The 21,196-nt window shown below is 39.0% G+C and overlaps 1 protein-coding gene across 1 annotated transcript in view; it reads left to right on the top strand.

Moving 5' to 3' along the window:
• The window catches only part of LOC126248134 (mediator of RNA polymerase II transcription subunit 16), a 343,327-nt gene extending 326,993 nt beyond the window's left edge, over positions 1-16,334 (top strand). The window contains exon 16 of the mRNA XM_049948825.1: positions 11,378-16,334. Within this exon, the coding sequence (XP_049804782.1) occupies positions 11,378-11,504 (127 nt within the window). The 3' untranslated portion in view covers positions 11,505-16,334. The remainder of the gene's footprint in view (positions 1-11,377) is intronic.
• The last annotated feature ends 4,862 nt before the right edge of the window (positions 16,335-21,196 follow it).

The following is a 21,196-nucleotide window of genomic DNA, read 5'->3' on the forward strand; positions in this document are numbered from 1 at the left end:
AGACTGAACATCAGCCAACAGTTTCTTTTGCATTTTGAGCGTTAGGGTGATGATTTTCTTAACAACATTCTGACATGATGAAAGCTGGGTTTACCGTTTTGATGCTGAAAACGAGAAAATCAATGGAGTTGCATTGGAAAGGATCACTGATGTCAAAAAAGTTCAAGACCGTACCAGTGACAGACAAAGTCATACTGACAGTGACAGTGTTCTGGGATATTCAAGGTGTGGTGCACTGGGAATTCATGCCTAAAGGCACCGCCATAAACTCTGCAACAGGATACTTCGAGACCCTCAGAAAATTGAAAGCACAAATTCGTATAGTTGTCCACACATGGAGCACCCTCTCCTTCAGTATGACAGTGCCAGCCCACACACAAGGAGCTGCAACATCTGCAACACGATCATCCTCCATAAAGGCGTGATGTGGCACCATCAGCCAAAACTTAAAGAACACCTTGGAAGACTTCACTTTGTTAGTGACAAAGCAGTGCAAATAGAGGCAAGGTTGTAAGTTTGTCAACAAAGTCATAAAGTCTACAGTGATGGTATCAACAAACTGGTCTTTCATCGGGAAAAATGTGTTCATCACATGGGGGCTGTGTTGACAATGAGATATGTAGATATGAAGAGTAAAGATGTAGAATGTTTTATAGTAGTTTTCACACAAAAAATTCAGGGGCATTACTTTTCAGTGCCCCCCACCCTGTACCTCAGACTACTGTCTTGCTCTTTGTTTACCAAGTAAGTGCTACAATCCTTTTGAATAGTTTATTGTTGCTTGAAGTAAGTGTAATGGGAGTATTCAGTATGCAGTAGATTATTGACTATCTGGCATAATATGGTGAAAGGTCAAGATATATTCTCTCTTCTGATTCCAGCCGTACCATTCAAGACACCTTGTTATATACTGTAACCCAATTTTGTTAACACTGTCTGACCTTATGACATCTAGCAAGTCAGTCCTCATTGGAATGGTTACACAGTCTTCATTATCATCAATCTCTCATATCAATGAACTGAGAAGACAGTGGTGATACTTCTTTTTAGCATTTCAAAGATGCTGTGGACCATCGGCTGACAAAGAACAGTCACATTTGTCGCTGGCAGGATGCAAAGGCACATTATTGAGAAGCAGCAGATCTTTACTTAGTATTCTGTGGTCTTTTAAATATTTTTCTACAGCTGGTATGAATTCAAATTGGAACCAGGTTTTAAAGATTTTTGATTTCATTTATGCTTTCCTGTGATAAGTGTAATGTAGGGCCAGTGATTCCTAATTTTTTAGTTTTCTTGAAAGCTCCAGGTTTCCATGATTTCCCTATTCATGTAAGTCTAAGCTTGCGGTTGCCGGTTGCATTACTGCAAACCAATATAATGACTTATTCCATGCTTTTCTCGTACCTCGGTGCCACAGTTTACTGTTTTGAAACAAGTGTTTATCTTGGGAGCGTCGTCTAAGTTAAACCTCTCTCATCCCCATAGTACAGCTGTTCACCAGAAATTCCCTCCTTGTCAATAAACTTTGAAAGACAGTGTTCAAACAATGGCACAGCCTCTTTGTCAGTGGATAAAGCCTCTCCACTAGTGGTAATCTGGAATATACCAAATTGTCTCCTCCTCCTATTTGCCACTGAAATTGCAGTTCTTTTTCCTGAACTATCAGCCCAGTAATGGGCAAACCATTTCCTCTTAAATGTTCATGCCACAAAAACAAAGCTTCCTCAACTTCTTCATGCTTACCTTTCAACATTATCTTTCTTACTTTTATTCCACTTCCACTAGCTTGGGAAGTTCACCAGTTTTCAATGTGTGCTCAGTTTTTTGTCCAGTCTCCATCAGTAATACCAAAGCAATAGTTTTTTCTGCTATCTGAGAATCCAGTCACATTATAGCACATAGTTTCCGATCCATAGTTTTCAAGTTTTTTCATGTATCATCCCTTTATGACTCCTTAATTAAAACATAAAGAACAGCACAGAAAAGAAATTGTTAAAATGCACTGACTCAAGACATCTGATGTGCAACTGAAGAAACAGAATGCTGGTTTGCCAGCAGAGATGCTCTCTCTGTGTGTGCTTTGTTGTTCGTGAGTGCTGGGAGAGTGCTTCTAAGTATCCTTTGTTGAAGAGTGGTTGCTGTAATATAATTTATTTGTTATTAACAATACAGTATGGACCTTATAATTGTGACAGCAGATGTGCTAGAAGCACAAAAGATGCAAAAAAGCATTCTAAATGCCACAGAGCATTGCAGCTGGTGCCCACTTGCCAAAGCTTTAAAAAAGTTCATTATGTACAGTAAATTAATTCTCACTTGTCACTACTGTATATAATGGTGTGATATTGTTAGACATGGTATCTTGTTTCAGTGAAACTGTTACGATGACTCATTCTTAAATATCTTTTTTTTTTTTTTTTTTTTTTTTGTTTTTTGCTAAAAATGTGACATATTGCCCATCATAAAGTTTAATACCATATGATCCTAGAGAACAAAAATAAGAAAATTGAACTTCTTTTCCTCATTAACTTCAATGTGTGACTTTCTACCATCCCCAGACCTCATCTAGTGCCAACTATTGCCCAGCACTCTTTTCCCTGGTTGTAGCAGTTTTTCCCTGATTGTAGCACTTCCACAAAATTGTTCCAATGTGGCCTTTAGTTTTGTCATATTATGTAATTTTTGTTCTGAACCATTGAAGTAAGAACCTTGAGTACTGTTATGATTTCTGAAGCAGTGGTACATTTCAGAATCTGCATCTAGATGAAACATATGTATTAGAGAAAGAAGGCAGTTTCTGTCAGAATGTGCTGTGTTGATTGCAGTGGATGAGCTGGTGCATTATCATGGTCAGCTGCTAGCTTTCCGAAAACTACACACATCAAGAAAACTTTTCATTGCTCCCCTTTTTTTTTATTCGTGGTACAGAAAACAAAAACTGACCTGAGGCATGTGTAAATATTCATTTGCAATGTGCCCAGATCATCAGATCAAGAAAACAAACTTTTGTGTAATGAGAAAATCATCTGTTTCCCATGGTGGGTATTTTACAGCATCCCTGGGAAATGTCAATATGTGGTGGAATGTCCACTTGCTCAAATGCAGGGTTTAATATGTCATGTCATACCACTGATGAGATAATCAATTCAGCCCTGGTCCAAATCATCCCACTCTTATACCGAGCGAGGTGGCGCAGTGGTTAGCACACCGGACTCGCATTCGGGAGGACGACGGTTCAACCCCGTCTTCGGCCATCCTGATTTAGGTTTTCCGTGATTTCCCTAAATCGTTTCAGGCAAATGCCGGGATGGTTCCTTTGAAAGGGCACGGCCAATTTCCTTCCCAATCCTTCCCTAACCCGAGCTTGCGCTCCGTCTCTAATGACCTCGTTGTCGACGGGACGTTAAACACTAACCACCAACCAACCAACCATCCCACTCTTAGTGATTTTGTGTAAGTCATGCAGAGTACATGGCCATTGTACATGCCCAAAAACTGCTTATTTCATTTGATCCTGCACATATTCGATTGGGTTCATGTTGGGGAAACAGGCAGTCCACTCCATTCTGATGATGCTAACATGGTGAAGGAACAAGTTCATGAGAACAGCATAATGCGCTCACAAATAATCGTCAATCGAGATGGAATTGTCACCAAAATGTCAGTGCTATGGTTCAACTGTTGGTTCCAGAATCTCATTCCTGTTCTGTAGAGCAGTGAGAGTTCCCTCAGCAACCATGAGAGATGTATGGTGGCCCCATGTAATGCCTTCACACATCATCACTCCACCACTATGTTGTTGCATATGTGGGACACAGGCTTGGAGACATTCGATATTACCAGATTGTCTCGGAACGTGTTTTCTGCAGTTATCAGGGTACAAACACACCCAGGTTTTGTCTAAACACCACCTGATGACAATCCTGGGGTGTCCATTCTTCATGATTCCTTCTCCATCTGTAACAGAGTCCATGGTGTTGTGGTGTACAATGTGGTGCTTGCTGTGGTCAATGGGAATGAAGAGTTGCATCATGTAATTGTCTCCTAACAGTTTGATGCTATACATAATGTCCTGTAGCCTCTTTGAACAATGAATTCACTTCTGGAACACCGGACCGATGGTTTCTTTGATTTTACTCCGAAGTCATAGACATTGATCACCCTATGCACCTGCTGAAAGTGGACAGCTTGTGTGTTGTAAGTCCTCAACACTACCTGTCGGTTGAAACTGATTCCATGTCTGTATTACATCACTTTGACCCCAGTGCACACATCGAGCAATGTGCTTAGGTGACAGCCCTTGTGTGCATAACATGATGATGCAGACCTTGGGATTGTCCTTCATTGCATGGTGAATACTTTCTCTACTGTTCCAAAAATGCATCTATTGCATCCCTATTTGTACTTTATGGTTAACTGAAATGCTGTGATCCATTTGAGTGCAGCATTCAACCTGTAGGTAGTACTCACAGTAACTTTGTGTATGTTTACAAACAATGTCAGGGGTATTCTTCTGATCGGTACAGGAACAGTCACAACAGCAACACAGCTCCACAACATATCAGGGTGATGGAAAACTTTTGATGATGTGTCTCGTGTGCAGTTTTTTGCACTGAATCACATTCCAGAGGATACAGATGGGTTCTTTGTATTTTCTCAAGTACCTCTTTGTTGTTCAATCCTTGTTTCTTTTAGTATAAAGCCGGCCGCTGTGGCTGAACAGGTCTAGGTGCTTCAGTCCGGAACCGTGCTGCTGCTATGGTCACAGGTTCAAATCCTGCCTCAGGCATGGCTGTGTGTGGTGTCCTTAGGTTATTTAGGTTTAAGTAGTTCTAAGTCTAGGGGACTGATGACCTCAGATGTTAAGTCCCATAGTGCTTAGAGCCATTTGAACTATTTTTTTAGTATAAAAGGAAGAGGGGAAAATATATTTTGAAATTGTTTAGCAATCATCTTTGTTTTGCCACCACCTGTGTTGAGTCCATATTTGTGGCACTGTTACATCAGTGAAGTTAATAAATTCTTCAGAAACCAGGGTTAATGTTGATGCCACTCTGCATACACTAAAATCCACTACTGAAACTACACCAAAAGATACTGGGCAGAAAAGTGTGAGCCTTGCCAGATTCATGACAATCAGACTTAGGACCTGAGGACAATGATGGAGGCAATCATGGAAAACTTGGGATTTTATTTGAATTTTACACAGTAGATTAATGTTAACTCTTTATCTGAGGATTCCACTGCAAACTGACTTTGCAGTCACACCAACACAATGTTTGCTGATGTAAAATCTTTCAATAAATTCTTGAAAAATAAGTGAGCTTACTTCATGAATCTTTACAGTTTTTTTATTTCTGAATTTCAGTTTGTTACTGGCATCCTAAAATGCTTTTTAGTCTGTGGGAATGTACAACTAGTAGCAGCTCACAAGTATACATTCTGGGTGTTCACAAATTTTTAGATTCACCAAATTTGACAGTGTGAAATTAATAGCATCTGCTGTATAACAGTTATGCTTATGAACAAATTTATACAACTGCCAATAATAATAATAATAATAATAATATAAATAAAAATAAAAATAATATAAAAAATCGACATGAAAAACCTACATTATGGACAGGTAGTCAATTTAAGAAAATTCTTTATAGAACAAGCAGAAACTAGCAAAATACACAAAGCAATGACTCATATAAATACACCGGCTACACCACTGCAATTTCATAACCACTTCTACACTTAAGACCACATAACATCAACAGATACGAAGAAAGTAAATTGGAAAAAGAAAACACTACATGGCAAGCACAGCCACAGATCGATCAAGATGCATCCAACACATGGCTAAGAAAAGGCAATATATACAGTGAGATGGAAGGATTCATGATTGCCATACAGGATCAAACGATAAACACCAGATATTACAGCAAGCCTATTATTAAAGATCCCAATACCACAACAGATAAATGCAGACTTTGGAAACAACAAATAGAAACAGTAGACCACATCACAAGCGGATGTGCAATACTAGCAAATACAGAATACCCCAGAAGACATGACAATGTAGCAAAAATAATACACCAACAACTTGCCATACAACATAGACTAATAAAACAACACGTTCCCACATACAAGTATGCACCACAAAATGTACTGGACAATGATGAATACAAATTATACTGGAACAGAACCATTATAACAGATAAAACAACACCACATAACAAACCTGACATCATACTCACCAATAAAAAGAAGAAATTAACACAACTAATCGAAATATCCATACCCAATACAACAAATATACAGAAGAAAACAGGAGAAAAAATTGAAAAATACATCGAACTGGCTGAGGAAGTCAAGGACATGTGGCATCAGGATAAAGTTGACATTATACCAATTATACTATCAACTACAGGAGTCATACCACACAATATCCACCAGTACATCAACACAATACAGCTACATCCAAACATATCTATACAACTACAGAAATCTGTAATTATTGATACATGTTCAATTACCCGAAAGTTCCTAAATGCAATGTAACATATACTGTACAGTTAAAAGGAAGTCACGCTTGATCAAGGTCCGCGTCACTTTCCATTTTTAACCAGACATAACGTCTGAGAAAAGAAAGAAATAATAATAATAATATGCTTTACTTGTCTCACAAAAGAAAATTGTTTTGTGTGATTTTGTTGTTTTGTACATATTTAAGTACAGTTTATGGCAAGAATGAAATAATCTGTAAGCTTTCGCTACTCTCTGTTTTGCATTTTTGTCCAAGTGGGAGTTTTCACACTTTTTTATTTTTTCAGACAAATATACAAGATCCCTAATACCTGTATTAGTCCTGTAAATGTTCGCTTGCAGTCATGCTTATTTGATTATGTCACTTTTTCAATCAACGGATCTGGTCTGGGAGGCTTTAGTTCCTTTGCGACTAACTTTTCCTGGTAATTTACTTTTCTGTTAGCACTTAAAATAGATTCAACAGAGTTCATGGTGACATTGCACACGAAAGCCGATTTGCACACAGTAAACTACCAATTCCAAACACAAACTGCCATTTGTAGAAACGATTAAATTCAAGTAGTTTTGCCTACCAATATGGTCACTTGACTAGAATATAAATGAGGTGCTGAGAACCAAAAAGGCCTAAAATAAACCAGCGTTGATCCCACATTGAAGTGAATATCAGAGAAACAAGAGAGACAGCTTTTTGTGACTGTCCATACATTGTATAGCCAATGTGGCCCACAGCACAGATAAACCTGACTCACCATAACATTAACATATGTCAGAGGCACGAATAAATATTACAATCTCACAGTCGACGATGATGTGCTTTAGGGCCTTATGGTTCTCAAGGCCTCAAATGGATTACCACACAATAAAATCCAAAACTTAACACAGTATAGCTCATTCAGAAACCAACAGAATACATTATTGCAGTGCCTGTGTTATTCTGAATTATGATGCAAAGTTCCTTCGGAAATGCATGTAGTTTGGAATAACGCAGGCACTGCAATATTGCATCTGTCTGCTGACAACAGGCAAGCAATTTTCAAGTATATTGTCTCCCCTGTGCAGAAATATACATAATGGATGTACGCGTATATGTTGTAGATGCATGATCAATGACGTATAGGTATAACTGTGACTTGTGCTTGGATATCCAAATGGTAAGACGACCACTCATGATTAGCAGGAAATCCAGGTTCGAGTCCCAGACCTGTACAAATTTTCATTGTTGTCATTCCAGTAGACAGTTGATATTTATCCATATTCGAAACTGTGAATACATTTAGTGTAACCCACAAAATGTAACCCATATTAGAAACTGCGAATACATGTAATGTAACCCACAAAATAGGTATTGCTATCAGTATAAGTATAATTTATGCTGATGAGTGACTTGGCATACCGGAGGACTGTGCTACCCCCTAGTGGGATTTATGCTAAGCGAACAAGGATAAAAGTCTGCTTCATTGTGCTACCACCTGGTGGCGTTGACGTAAACGTGTAGTTGAGTGGTAGAGGCTAGCTGTGTATGCCATGAACCGTCCACATTGTTCATCAAATCAGTATGTATTTCATCCAGTAGCCAGTTACATCGCGCGAGTTGCGCATTTGCAAAAGCTCCTTAAAATGTGCACAATTGAAGATGTGCCCGCATCCCTGATGCTAGAGTAGCAATGTAGCATAGTGCAATAGATTTAGTGCCACATGTTTCAGATTATCACATCTGTGTTACATGTAACAGCATTAAAAAAAATAACCAATAAATCCGCTAAGTGTCAAAAGTTAGGGTGTTCTTGTGCTCTTACACATCAGGTTCCACTGTTTACAGCCATATACATAGGTCTCCTGAATGCTGATAATTGTTTTAGTGTATCTCACCAAGCCTCTTTGGACACTTCATGAGACAGAATTTGTGTTAATTACATACATTCAGGAACCAACATGCCTGGTACTACTGATAGACATATATAAAGGTACACACATTATCATAGCTTTTCCAACTATTGTTCCTGCTTTGGGGAGGAGAGGGACATGTTGAAGGTTGAAAAGGGAGGGCAGGTCATTCAGGCCCCAGGATGAATGGGGCTCTCACGTTGTGAGGGAGGGGGGAAAAAACTTAAGTAATCATGCAAATTGTCAGCATGGTTTGCTGAGAATACGTACTACAATTGTAAAACAGTCTTGTACCATATTATAGTGAGAAGTCACAATCATTATCCACGGAAAATGCAAATGACTAACTAATAGAGAGGAAGAAAATGAAGGTAGAGGATACGGATAAATTGAGAAGTAAAGATGGATTTGAGGAAGAGATATTAATAATGCAGTTAAGAACTGGGGAAAAAAATGACAAAGAGGAGAGGGATGATAATGAAGATGAAAAGTGAAAACAGTAAAGAAGATAAAACTCTCTCTCTCTCTCTGATCAAAAGAATGTGGACACCCCATATAATGCAGAATTGACCACTAGATGTCATGAGAGGAGGACCCAGCAGTATAAAAGAAGGCAGCGAGTATTATGTTGTCACTAGAGAAGCAGTAATAAGGGAATGGATCAGTCAGGGGACCTCACTAATTTCAAACAAGTACTTCAGGGACATTTCAACCCTTCTAAAGCTGCCCAAGTCAGTTGTTGGTGATGTGACATGGTAGTGAAGTGAATTGCAAAGGAACAACCACTGACAAATCAAGACCACGAAGACCTTATTTACTGATGGGCAGCGATCATTGAATATTGCAAAGGTTGGTTGTAAAAAATCACATAATGTTAGCAGAATGCATCAGTTCAAAAGTGCTTTCAGTGATCTAGTTAGCACAGAGACTCTGTGTAGGGAGTGAAAAAGAACGGGGTACAGTGGTCGAGCATCTCTTCATAAGCCACACATTTCTGTAGTCAGTGTCAAGCATTACTTGAGGTGGTGTAAAGAGCAATGCCCCTGGTCAGTGTATGACTGGAAATGAGTGATTTGGAGTGATGAACCACCCTGTGGCAGTCAAATGGAATTGTTTACGCTCGGTAAATGCACGAAGAATCTTATATGCCATCATGTTTAGTCCCTGCGTGGAATTATGGCGAAGGTGGTGATGTGGTATGAGGTTAATGTGTGGTCCCCTTATTGCACTTAGGGAAACCTTAAATGCAGAAGGATGTGGACACATTATGCAGCATTGTGTACTGTGTACATTAGAGGAACAGTTTGGAGACAATGGTCGTATCAGCATGACAGTGCATCCTGTCATAAAGCAGCATGTGCGAGGCAGTGTTTTGGGGGCAATAACGCTCTTGAAATCAATTGGCTTGCCCAGTGGAACATCCTACAAAGCTGATGGATGGACACATTCCATATTACTGTCAACTGGATTTCACAGTAGTGGTGGTGTAGGCACTCAGGTCCCTCGAGTCATGCAGTGAAGCGTGTTCTGCGACTGGAATCTCAGTGTCCCCAAGGTTGACAGTTTGTCTATACCCATACATGCACTCAGCCAGTTTAGTGATGGTCGTTCCCACTCTTCACTGGACAAAAGTTACTTGATAAAAAACGTATTTGATTTTGTAAATTGTTCTGCCTTGGACATTGTAGGACTTACTGGTGGTTGGGTTTGAGTAGGTGGTAGTGGGTGGGTTTGTGAAGTAAGTTTTACTGTGGGAATGATTGAGGCTTTGGAACATTCATATAGGTGTAATGGTTTGGGAATGCCATATGGTTTGACTAGGATCTTACTGAGATTAGGAGGGTGATAGAAGGCATATTGTGTGGTGTGGGGAAGATATCAGGGAGAGTGGATCTCGTTTCGGGGCTTGACTTGAGAAAGTTATAACTCTGACTGAGTTATGTGTTGCTGGGTGATATCTGGTGACAAATGGGGAGGGTGCATCTGGGTTTTTTGGAAGAGGGTGAAAGGAGGCTACTGCCAAGGAAATTTACTTGTGAATAAGTTCTGTGGGGTGTTGTGGGAGAGGAAAGCCTAGGAGAGGCTGTCAGTGTAGATGTTGAGGGATTCAGGGGTGGAGCAGATATGTTTGTTGTAGGTGCCTAGAATCAAAGGAAGGGACTGTTTGATACAGAAGGGATGTCAGCTGTCAAAGTGTAAGTATTCTTGTTTATTGGTTGGTTTTATGTGGACTGATATTTGGGTGTGGTTTTCATAGAGGCAGGGGTCAACGTCAGTGAATGTCACTTTGGATTTGGGAAAGGACAAAGTAAATTTGAGTTGGAGAAAGAGTTAAGCTGTTGCAGGATGTGGAAGAGTTGTTCTTCACAAACAGCTTATGTTTGGACTCACGAAATATTGAGTATGTGTGGAATTACTTTTTTTGTTTATTTTAGCCCACATTTAGGTTCATGTTAAGTGAATTACATAGGTTTCAGGCTATTCTTTATTTATACTGAAACTGTTGCAGATGCAGATTAGCATGTATACATAATAATCAATAGTTGTATTTATGTTATCATTATACCAGATCAGAAATTGCACTGGAGACACAGCTTTTCCATGCTTTCTGTAAATAAAGTTAGATGCTGCTTCCAACAACATGACAGTAGATTTTAACACCAAAAATTTTCAAATTGAGTAAGTGATTGGTCTCAAAAATCTTTGCTGTTGAATGAACATGAATGAACTGTGATGAAACAAGATACAGTATTTAATGTGAAAAGTAACTGAGGATAAATAATAGAGAAAAAAATGTTTAATCTTAAGCATGGTAACATCAGTACAAATCCTGACAAATTAATATTAGTAATACTCAGTGGTTGGTGGAAGCATGCAGCAAAATAAATCTTGTTTAGATTTCTCCCTTTTGTTGTTGATATTGTTGTAATTATGCACTCTTTATGTTTGTTTCTAGGTGTGCTGGAGTTGCATTCCAGCAGTTTCTAACCAGGACTGCTGCAATAAGAGCATGGGACATGAGATGGGCTCGGGAATGCCTTTGTGGAGGCCATTGGAGATTACACTACTTTTCGTCCATTTGACAACTACATTCTATCCTAGTCCTTCTGTTTTCAGATCTAGCAGACATTTTACCTTAAAACAGTTTTGCAGATGACTAGGAAAAAATTACTGTGTTATTTTAACAAACAGAATATGTGCATGTGATTGCACACACGGACACACACCAAAACAACACTGAGTGTTGTAATCTAAAAAAACTTGATGATACTGGTACTTACCACAGCACTAAGTGCTTTTTATTAAAACTGACGTTTCTACAGTTTTACAGTAGAAACATTTTCAAGCGTAATACTTCTATTAGTGTACATAAATGCTTTTTATTATGTAGTTGCATTTGTTTTTAACATTTCAGTTATGGGAATAGATTAGCTGCGTAGCACAGCATTATGGGTACAGCTATGGTATCTATTCCATACACATACTGAAATCATTTTCTGTCTTACACCACAATAAGCAAACATTCCTGGGATTTTGTAATTGTTCTAGGAAACAATTGCTATTGTGTATTAGTGAACAATATCTGTTATGTACATATTACATACATTGTTTATAGGATTTGATTGTGATTTGTTCACACTTTTATACTATATAGATTATTGCCGCCTTCATTTGTGTAGGTGGTCCAGTAGAACACCATTAATTTAAAACTTAACCTGTGCTCAGGGAATAAACTGCCATTGCTTGTAAATATATATTTTAGATAGGTCTGTTGTTTATAAATAATTTTTCATCTCAATTTTTCTTATTAACTCATTCTTAAATAACCTGGCAATCTTAGCAGTCCATTTTTCATTGGGTGCGCCTTGAAAGGCAAATGAACTAGCAGATGTTTGTCTGCTTGTGTGATTCTAAATATGTTAGACTGAACACCTACTGCCAGAAGTGACCTTATAATGGTTTCTCTTTTGCTGAAACTGTTAAATGACTTAAACGATTCACCAATTTTATTGTAATTCATAATGAAAGTGTCATTGTTCTTGAGTGTTAGTGAGTGCTGTGGCAATACCCGTTACTTTTTAAACCTAGGCACTTAATAGAAGTGTCTAATTATTGTCCTCTTTCAGCTTGTTAACCAAACTCAGAAGTGTTTTAGTTTATTTCATGTAATATGTAACCTTGTGTGAAGTCTGAAATAACTTTTCTTTGGCGTATCTCAGATATGCAGAACAATTGTAGTTGAGAGAGAACAAGGTATATGATCTCAAAATAAATTTAAACCAGATACCTTATTCATTGTTCATAGGAAACTTTATGGCAAGACCACTTCAATCATTAAATGATAGTAAAAATATACAGTGGGATATTTCCGTTACTTCACATACCACTCTGTTTTCTTGGTGATTTCCTTGTGCTTTGAAAGCATAAAAGTTTGTACTTAATATTTAGTAAATTGATTCCATCATCCAAGTTTTATTTTTGCATAACCTGGATTTTAATTTTTTATGTTAACTTTTTAATTTGAATGAGTAGGTCATGTACTTCAATTTACATAAATTACTTCTGCAGCTCTCTGTATTCACCCCTGAAAAGAAGGCTTACACTGTATGTACGCATTGAGTAATACTAGCAGAGTGTGAGCTGCTATTTGAGGTTTTTTGATGTAATAACTGCTCGAATGGTTCGTAGGCATCAAGTCTGATAGTGTTGTGAAAACTGTGCAGTATTTCCATGAGTCAGCTACGTATTAGCTTCAGGTGCTTACTGACATATTGCTGTTTTGGCTAGCCAACATATGTGGTAGCTAACTAGAAAAGCACAGGCACCAAGAGATGGGGCTGTAACAATATCATAGACAAATTTTAGGGATATTGACGCCCAGAACCATGTGCACGCTCGCCACATGTGCAGCACAAGAAAAGCACAGCTGCAAGGCACTGATCTAGTGTACACATGGGGACCATATGTCAGGGCGCAACTTAAATGTCCTGCTTTCCGTTCTCCATCTGTGCTGATTCATTGGATTAGTTTGTCTGCAGCTGATGGTACCTTAGTACTGCCAATGCTGGCTCCATGCTTTGCTAAGTTGAAATCCCATATCTCTGCTAATCAGATCATTACTTATGTTTATGTATTTTGACTGCTTCTTTCCCAACACTATCTGATGTAATGCCCATGAACAATGCAAACAAAGTGTGAGCTGTTTATAACATGATTACCAAGCTGTGTATTTCAAAATCTACATTTGATTTGTTCTTGGTTTGTGCCCAATTACCATGTAATTTTACATTTCAATTTAATATTTGGGATTTATTTTCACTATCAAATACCATTTTGGATATATATGTACTTAATTAATAAGAGATAGCAAAAAACTTAGATCTAAATTTTGTGTGCCTAAACATGAAATTAGTCAGTCCCATTGTGTTGGACATCTTTAAACAAAGCAGATTAAAACAAAATGTGATGGTAAATATTGTAGCCGATGCAACATTTTGTAAATTTGTGGTATATATTATTTTTGAGAGGCTCCTAACTACAGCCCATGATGCTTTACTAGGCTGTGAGCACTTTCAGAAAAGTAAATAACCACATATCTGTAAAAGTGAGATTCCAAGTAAGGAAAAAAAATTACTTACTGATCTCAGAATAATTTAACTGCCAGATTAAATACAACAGAAAGTATTGTCATTCTTATGTTATTTTGCTGTAATTCAGCTGAAACAGTTGTAGAAAAGTTTGTATATATGGAGTAAACATTAAAATACCCCTATATAACAATGAAAAGAAGTGCCAACTGTCAATATTTTATAAAATTACTTTTTTTATTCAAGCAGCGACCAGTTCGTCACCTGTGACACTCTCCAGATAGCTGTATCCATGTGTTATACACTATGTGGCACAATGTTGGTGTTACAAACATATCACCAATGCTCTATGAGAAATTATTTATTTGTCTTTGTTAGAGTCACATTCAGTGGATAAGAATGGGGAAAACAAGATTATATTTACATGAACAACACTTGCTAGATCATAATGTATTCCACAGTTACTGCTTCCACACACACACAGCTTCTGTGACTCACAAAAGAAAAACCGTATTTCATTTGAAGGAAATATGCCTTATTAGGTTGATAACCTCTTTTGGAAATCTGCTGTTACTCTAAGGTTTAACATAAACAGTAAGATTTTAAAGATTTCTCAATATTTAGTTTAATAATCCAATTCTGAATCAAGGATATGTAAACTCCAGTGTGACTCATGTCCCAACTTTTACATTGGTACTGAGCCAGGTGGCACAGTGGTAAGACATGGGACTCTCATTCAGGAGGTTGACAGCTCAAAACCTGTCTGACCATTTAGCTTTAGGTTTCTATAGTTTCCCTAAACCACGTAAGGCAAATGATGGGATGGTTCCACTGAAAAGGACACACTTGTTTTTCTACACATCCAGTCTTGTGCTCTGTCTTTAATGACCTTGTCATTTATGTGATATTAAACCCTAACATCCTCCTCCTTTATGCGTTGACTTGTCATATGGATCTTTTACACTAAGGTTCCAAGGCATATGGATTCGATCTTTTACACGCAGGTTCCAAGACGTGGATTCATTTAGGATAGGAGACTATAGTAACTCCACTCTGGGACATATTTTACAGAGTGGGATCATTCTTCTGGTAGCATAGAAAACCCTTTATCTGTAAATAAATGAACTTGGTAGGAGAAGTAGCATTTTAAATGAAAAATTGGATAACACCACAGCATCTTGTGATATTCCAGGCAGATGTATTGTAACTAATAGATTGTAAATGTAATTCTTATTTATGCATGTATAATATTATTTACAATATATACTCTGAATAGGATTTAGTAATATGCCAAGTGCCTTGCATATTTTCAATCCCATTTGCTTTACAATAAATAAATGAATAATGCAAATACAAGTTTGACAAATATGCACTCATTGCTATTGTAAGTTGTTAAATGTATAACAATGCCGTAAATATCATTCCATTATAAAGTTGCACAAGTTTCATTTATATTTACACTGAAACAATATCTGTACTTGAGAGATGATGATAACAACTTTTCATCTTAGCTCAATAGAAGAACTTACCTCTTGTAAAGTATGTACCTTACTTTGGAAATAATTTGAATAAAGATTTATACAGTGTTCTTGTGTGAGATAGAAGTAATAACTGTGCTCCTTTGTTTGCTCAGCATGTTTGTTTATGAAAAAAGTGCAACAGAAGAACTACATGTAGCTGACATTTCCATACATTTTCATTGAATGCCAAGTGGTTAACTCACACATCACGCATGTAGTGTGCAGTTGGTTTTCTTATAAATTTTCATCCATGCTTATTCATCTAATGTGGTTCAAACAGAAACAAATAACTAACTTCTTACTGGGCATACTCATTTTTAATGTTACAGTCTGTTCATGTACTGTGTAATATGTGAATGTAGCTATCAGAAGACAGCTGCAGGTGCTCAGAATAGATTTTTACTTCAATTAAAAAATGCAATAATAATTTCGTAAAACAGTAAATATTAGTAATTCAGTTCAGCATCATGCATGATTAATGCAGTCACAGAAATTTGATGAAGTTAATACAGGTTAACCATATTCATTTCACTACCAAATACATATTTTGTGAGGGAGGAACTGAAGTCTTTCAAAAGTTCAAAGGAAGTCATTCAACCTACTTAAAAAATAAGGCTGAAGTGGACATAAGTTCCCACAGGCATTTTTGAAAATGCTATATAATGAGAATGTTTGTTAAGATCTCTTAGAGGAACCAGTTTCTCTGTAACATGCATTTTTAAAGATATTTATTTTGTAGTTAGAAGGCATAAAATACAGATTTCACTGTTATCTAATGTTATATGTTTGTATTGATGCTTCACGAACAACGATATTTTTTTTTTTTTTTTGTGGAGGGGTTGGGGAGGGGGGGGGAGGGAGAGAGAGAGAGAGAGAGAGAGAGAGAGAGAGAGAGGAGACATTATTGATTTTTCCCAACTGTGGGCTCAAATTGATTGGCTAATTATGCAGAAAATTGTTAATTTAAACAGACTTTTGAACCCAAATGAGTCATAATTTTTTATAATTATTTTCAAACTGATATTAATTGTAACACCAACTCATATATGTCATTTTTTACTGCACAATAAAGTTGAAGCTAAGTAATTACAATGTGTTGTTAATTAATTTGTCGTTTTGTTTATTGCCAATTATTTGTAATCTGAACATCATTCAGGCTGATGCAATCTTTGCAGACATTTATATGATCCTCTCTATCCCAAGAGGTGACACATTAAAATAGCACTGTTCTCTTTAATCAACCTGACTGAAATCTCATATGTACTTGAGAGCTATACAGATAGCACTGGATTCTGAACTCTTGCCAGCAGATTAATTATATTCTGATGAAAATAATTTTGTGGTTGACATATTGAAATGGCAGTGGGCATTGTTGCCAACGTGCACCCAGCCTTGTTTGGCAAGGCTCAGTATGTACATACAAAACACCCAACACACTGAGCACGTGGTACTCAAAAAAGACCTAAGATTGTCCGATACCTGGTCCCCTACCACATGACTCACTGAAATGCCAATCACAGAGTTATTTTAATCAGAATTACTGAATCAGTTATTTAATCAGACTTATTTTAGTCAGCTTATAGACAAACTCTCTCCCAAAATGCCCTGCCACTGTGAACGCCCAGTAGGTACTGTCTTTGACTACTACTCCAATGGCCTCTGTTTCTATCCTGGTGTCTGCTAAGTTTCTGAAAACAAGTCAAGGGCAGTAATAATGAAGACTTCAAATACAAGATATCATGTTCATTTTGCCACTGATCTTCTGTTAAGTAAGAGGGCAGAGAATTAGATAAAGATTCACCTTGATGTGGTAAAATATCCATAAATGTGGATGGCTAAACAATGATGATGATATGTGGATGCAGAGAGTTGAAACCATTGCATTGAAGACACAAAACTTTTACCAAGAGAACATGCAATCTTGTAAAATAATTTTTTGATGACCCCTTCCTTTCTTCCCATGGCTCCAATCCATCTACTGTACTGCAGCATTCACCATTCATCTGTCTCCAATGTCTTAAAAAATGACTTTGATGTCATATACTACTTAATTCCTACAATGTGTCAAGGCTTCCCATATTGAAATTGTCAGTGATTTTACGCTGCAGGAAAGCAATGCATTTAATTCCATCTGTGTATGCATTACTTGCACTGTTTGGAAATTAAGAAATTATCCCAAGTAAAGGTATTTTGCAACTGTTGTGGTTGCCAAGTAAAATTCAGACAAAAAAAAAAAATACCTATGTAGATACTGTAACGCGCTGTAGGTAAAAACAGAAAATGTACATACTGGCCCTATAGTGAAACATGAAAGCTCAAACTTTCATCGAAATCACTGCAAGTCTGTTTAATAAAGATAATAATAAAGAATGGTAAATACAATGCTTTCGTGATGAATGCAAGATGTAACACAGCAAAGGTGACAGACTGGCCTGGCAAGTAAATTCATGGGGCTGTGGAAGCAACAGGCCAGCGAGGTGTGTCAACCAGGGCACACTGGTTCGGTGACATACACTCAGCAGTCCTGCACATATTAACAACTGTCACATCATGTTATGTTTAGTTTCTCATTTCAACAATGGAAGCCTCTCTAGGGCTGGAGCTACTCTATTCATCCAGTAGCCAGTGACTAGTAGGTGTATGTCTGGTCCCAGGGCAGAATTGAGGGCTTTGGGTGGCTGCCTTAGAAGACTGCCATCGCAAACTAGGAACATGCAGAACTGCTTAGACCAACGTGCACTGAAAGATTGCGATAAAGACCCCCTCCCTCTTCCCCCTCAGAGAACAGAGCTCAGAGGAGGAGTGAGATGGTGACATGGAGGCTGGTACCTGTGGAGGGGCATGTTGCACCAGTTTGATGCCATCCGCAGTGGTATCATGATGCATATGCCACTGATGGTGCCAGTGGTGTGTGCCAAATGAAAGGATGCTGGGTATGATGTGGGCGGAATGGCTGGCTGTCAGTAATGCCAGCCCGCTGCATCACAGTGAGCACTGGCATGGTGCCAGCAGAAATTGTGATTGTCGAGTAAGATGGTGGCGCATGGGCTGGGGGTGTAAGGCCGGGTGGGCCTGAATGTGCATCTGATGCTGTGTGCGCAGTTGTGAGCAGGCAGAGGGCACAGTTGCCAGTGCAAGGGGGTGGAGGCGAGGGGGCAGCAACGTTGCCGGTTGGCTGCGAGTAGGGGCTGACAGCTGGATGGCCACTTTTGACTGTTGAAAATACACGACAGGTAGTGCGAGTGAGTGTCACCTGTGCCACCAACATGAGGACAGGCAGTGGCAGGTACAGGGTGCAACACAGAATGCACAAAATAAAGCTGCTGTCGGAGTAGCAGAGGCTGCGATGTGGTGTTGGGGGCATAACTGTCTGTTGGTGGTGGTGGTTGGATGTGGAGGCAAACTTGCTGCGTCGGGTGTAGGCTGTAGGAGATGTTAAGAGGGGTAGGGGCATGAACATCCTGGGTATAAATGATGCTAGTGCCTGTGTTGTTGACAGCTGGTGGGTCAGGAGTGGTGCCAGTGTACTGTGATTGGTTTCCAGTGGTGCCCTTGGCTGTAGTGTGGTAGGCCAGCATCTCAGGGGGAGGGGGATTTCGGTGGTGGGGATGCTTGACATAGTGTCATCGGTGGTTTTGGTGGCAGCAGCATCACCGGCAGTGGCATGAGCGCCATCGGAGGCAATGATGTCAGCGAGCAGCCACGGGGTGTTGATTAAGGTGGTAGTTGGTCTGGATGGTGTGAGATTTGGCAGCATATAAGTGACTTTAGCGTATCAGCTGAAATACTGGTAGGGTGACATCAAGGTACTTCAGGATCTGGTGGGGCCGAAGTAGTGTGGGTGAAACGGGGGCTGTTGTGTGCCTATGCACAGAGTAATGTGGGTGCATAAGGTGAGATCACTGTGAATGACTTCCGCGCATTTAGCATGGCACTGGGGAAGGGTGGACTGCAGGTGAGCAATTCATTCCTGCAAGATAGAGACAAACTCGGGCATGACATTATCTGCGAGCAAGTTGACAGGCTCTAGGAAGTCACCTGGCATGGTGAGTGGCCGGCTCTAAACAAGGTCAGTGGCTGACATCTACACATTTGCCTTTTGAGTGACACAGATCACAAGTAGTACAGTAGAGCAGCGATTATCCGAACTAATTGAGGGGGGACAGGTGTTTGAAAAGCTGGTTTATTCAGATAATTAAACTGCATGTTTTTATTTACCAATTACCCAATAACATTAATCTCTCTTATTATTACAATTGCATGTGCAGTAGAAATGTCTGTAGTACAGCCAAGTAAACAAAAAAATATGTGATACAGATGCATTTTGCATGTACAGTACGCACACTGATTATCCAAAACATTACGACCACTGCCCACCATGATGATGGATACTGCCTGGTGGCGATGTGGACATGTGCTGCAGTAACAGAAGTATGTAAGTGGAGCAGACACGGATGGTGGATCACTCTAGCAAAGATATCGGCTGCAAATGGGGGAATCTATTGAGATAAGTGAATTTGACAAAGGGCAGATTATTATTCCGCAGAGCCTGTGGACGAGTATCTAAAAAACAGTGAATTTGGCCAAATGTTCACGTGCTGCTGTCATGAGCATCTATGGAAACAGGTAGGACAGTGAAACTACCACTAGGTGCTAAATGGACGGATGTCTATGACTCTTCACAGAATGTGGGGTTTGGAGGCTTGTCTGCTCTGTAAAGCAGGATAGATGGTGATCTGTGGCATCTCTACTGAAAGAGCACACTACTCATTGTAAACTGCTGAACACAGAGCTCCACAGCAGCCCACCTCTGTGTGTTCACATGTTGACCCATCAACATCATCAATTAAGATTGCAGTGGGCACGGGACCATCGGGATTAGACCGTTGATCAATGGAAACATGTCAGCTCTTCAAGCGAATCACATTTTTACTACACTAGGTCACTGGTAGTCTCCAAAAATGCTGTCATTGAGGTGAACGGCAGCTCGAGGCGTGCAGTGCGCCATGGACACAGCCTGGTGGGAACAGCATTATGCTATGGGAAACATTCTCCTGTGCTTGTATGTGATATGTGGTAGTAATTAAATACAGGCTGACATCTGTGAACCACCTGCATCCCTTCATGTTTTATGTATTCCTTGATACTGATGTCACCTTTCAGCAGCTTAATTGTCTGTGTCTCAGAACCAGAACCTTGCTACAGTGGTTTGAGAAGCATTAAAGTGAACTCACATTGATGTCTCGGCGACCAAATTCGCCTGATGTACATTCCATATGGAACTCATCTGGGTCGCTATTGGGCACCATCACTGCTTACACAATTAGTCACACGAATTACATGACCTGTGCATAGACATCTAATGCCACATACCTCCTCAAACCTACCAACAAACTGTTGGATCCCTGATATGCAGAATCAGTGATGTTCTTCGTTTCAAAGATGGACAAACAAGCTATTAAGTATGTGGTCATAATGTTTTGGCTCATCAGAGTATGTATAGAATTAATGCTTAAAGAATTCCTTACTTTTGGTCTGTATAGGCAATCCGACTACTTATGAGCAGCTAAGATTGTTTTCAGGACAGACTTCTAATACTAGTTGCTTTCATTCTTGAGCTTCAAACCATCATGAGGCAACATCTAAACATGTAAATGCTTCAGAGCA

This window comes from Schistocerca nitens, chromosome 3 (assembly GCF_023898315.1).
Source record: "Schistocerca nitens isolate TAMUIC-IGC-003100 chromosome 3, iqSchNite1.1, whole genome shotgun sequence".
NCBI lineage: Eukaryota > Metazoa > Arthropoda > Insecta > Orthoptera > Acrididae > Schistocerca > Schistocerca nitens.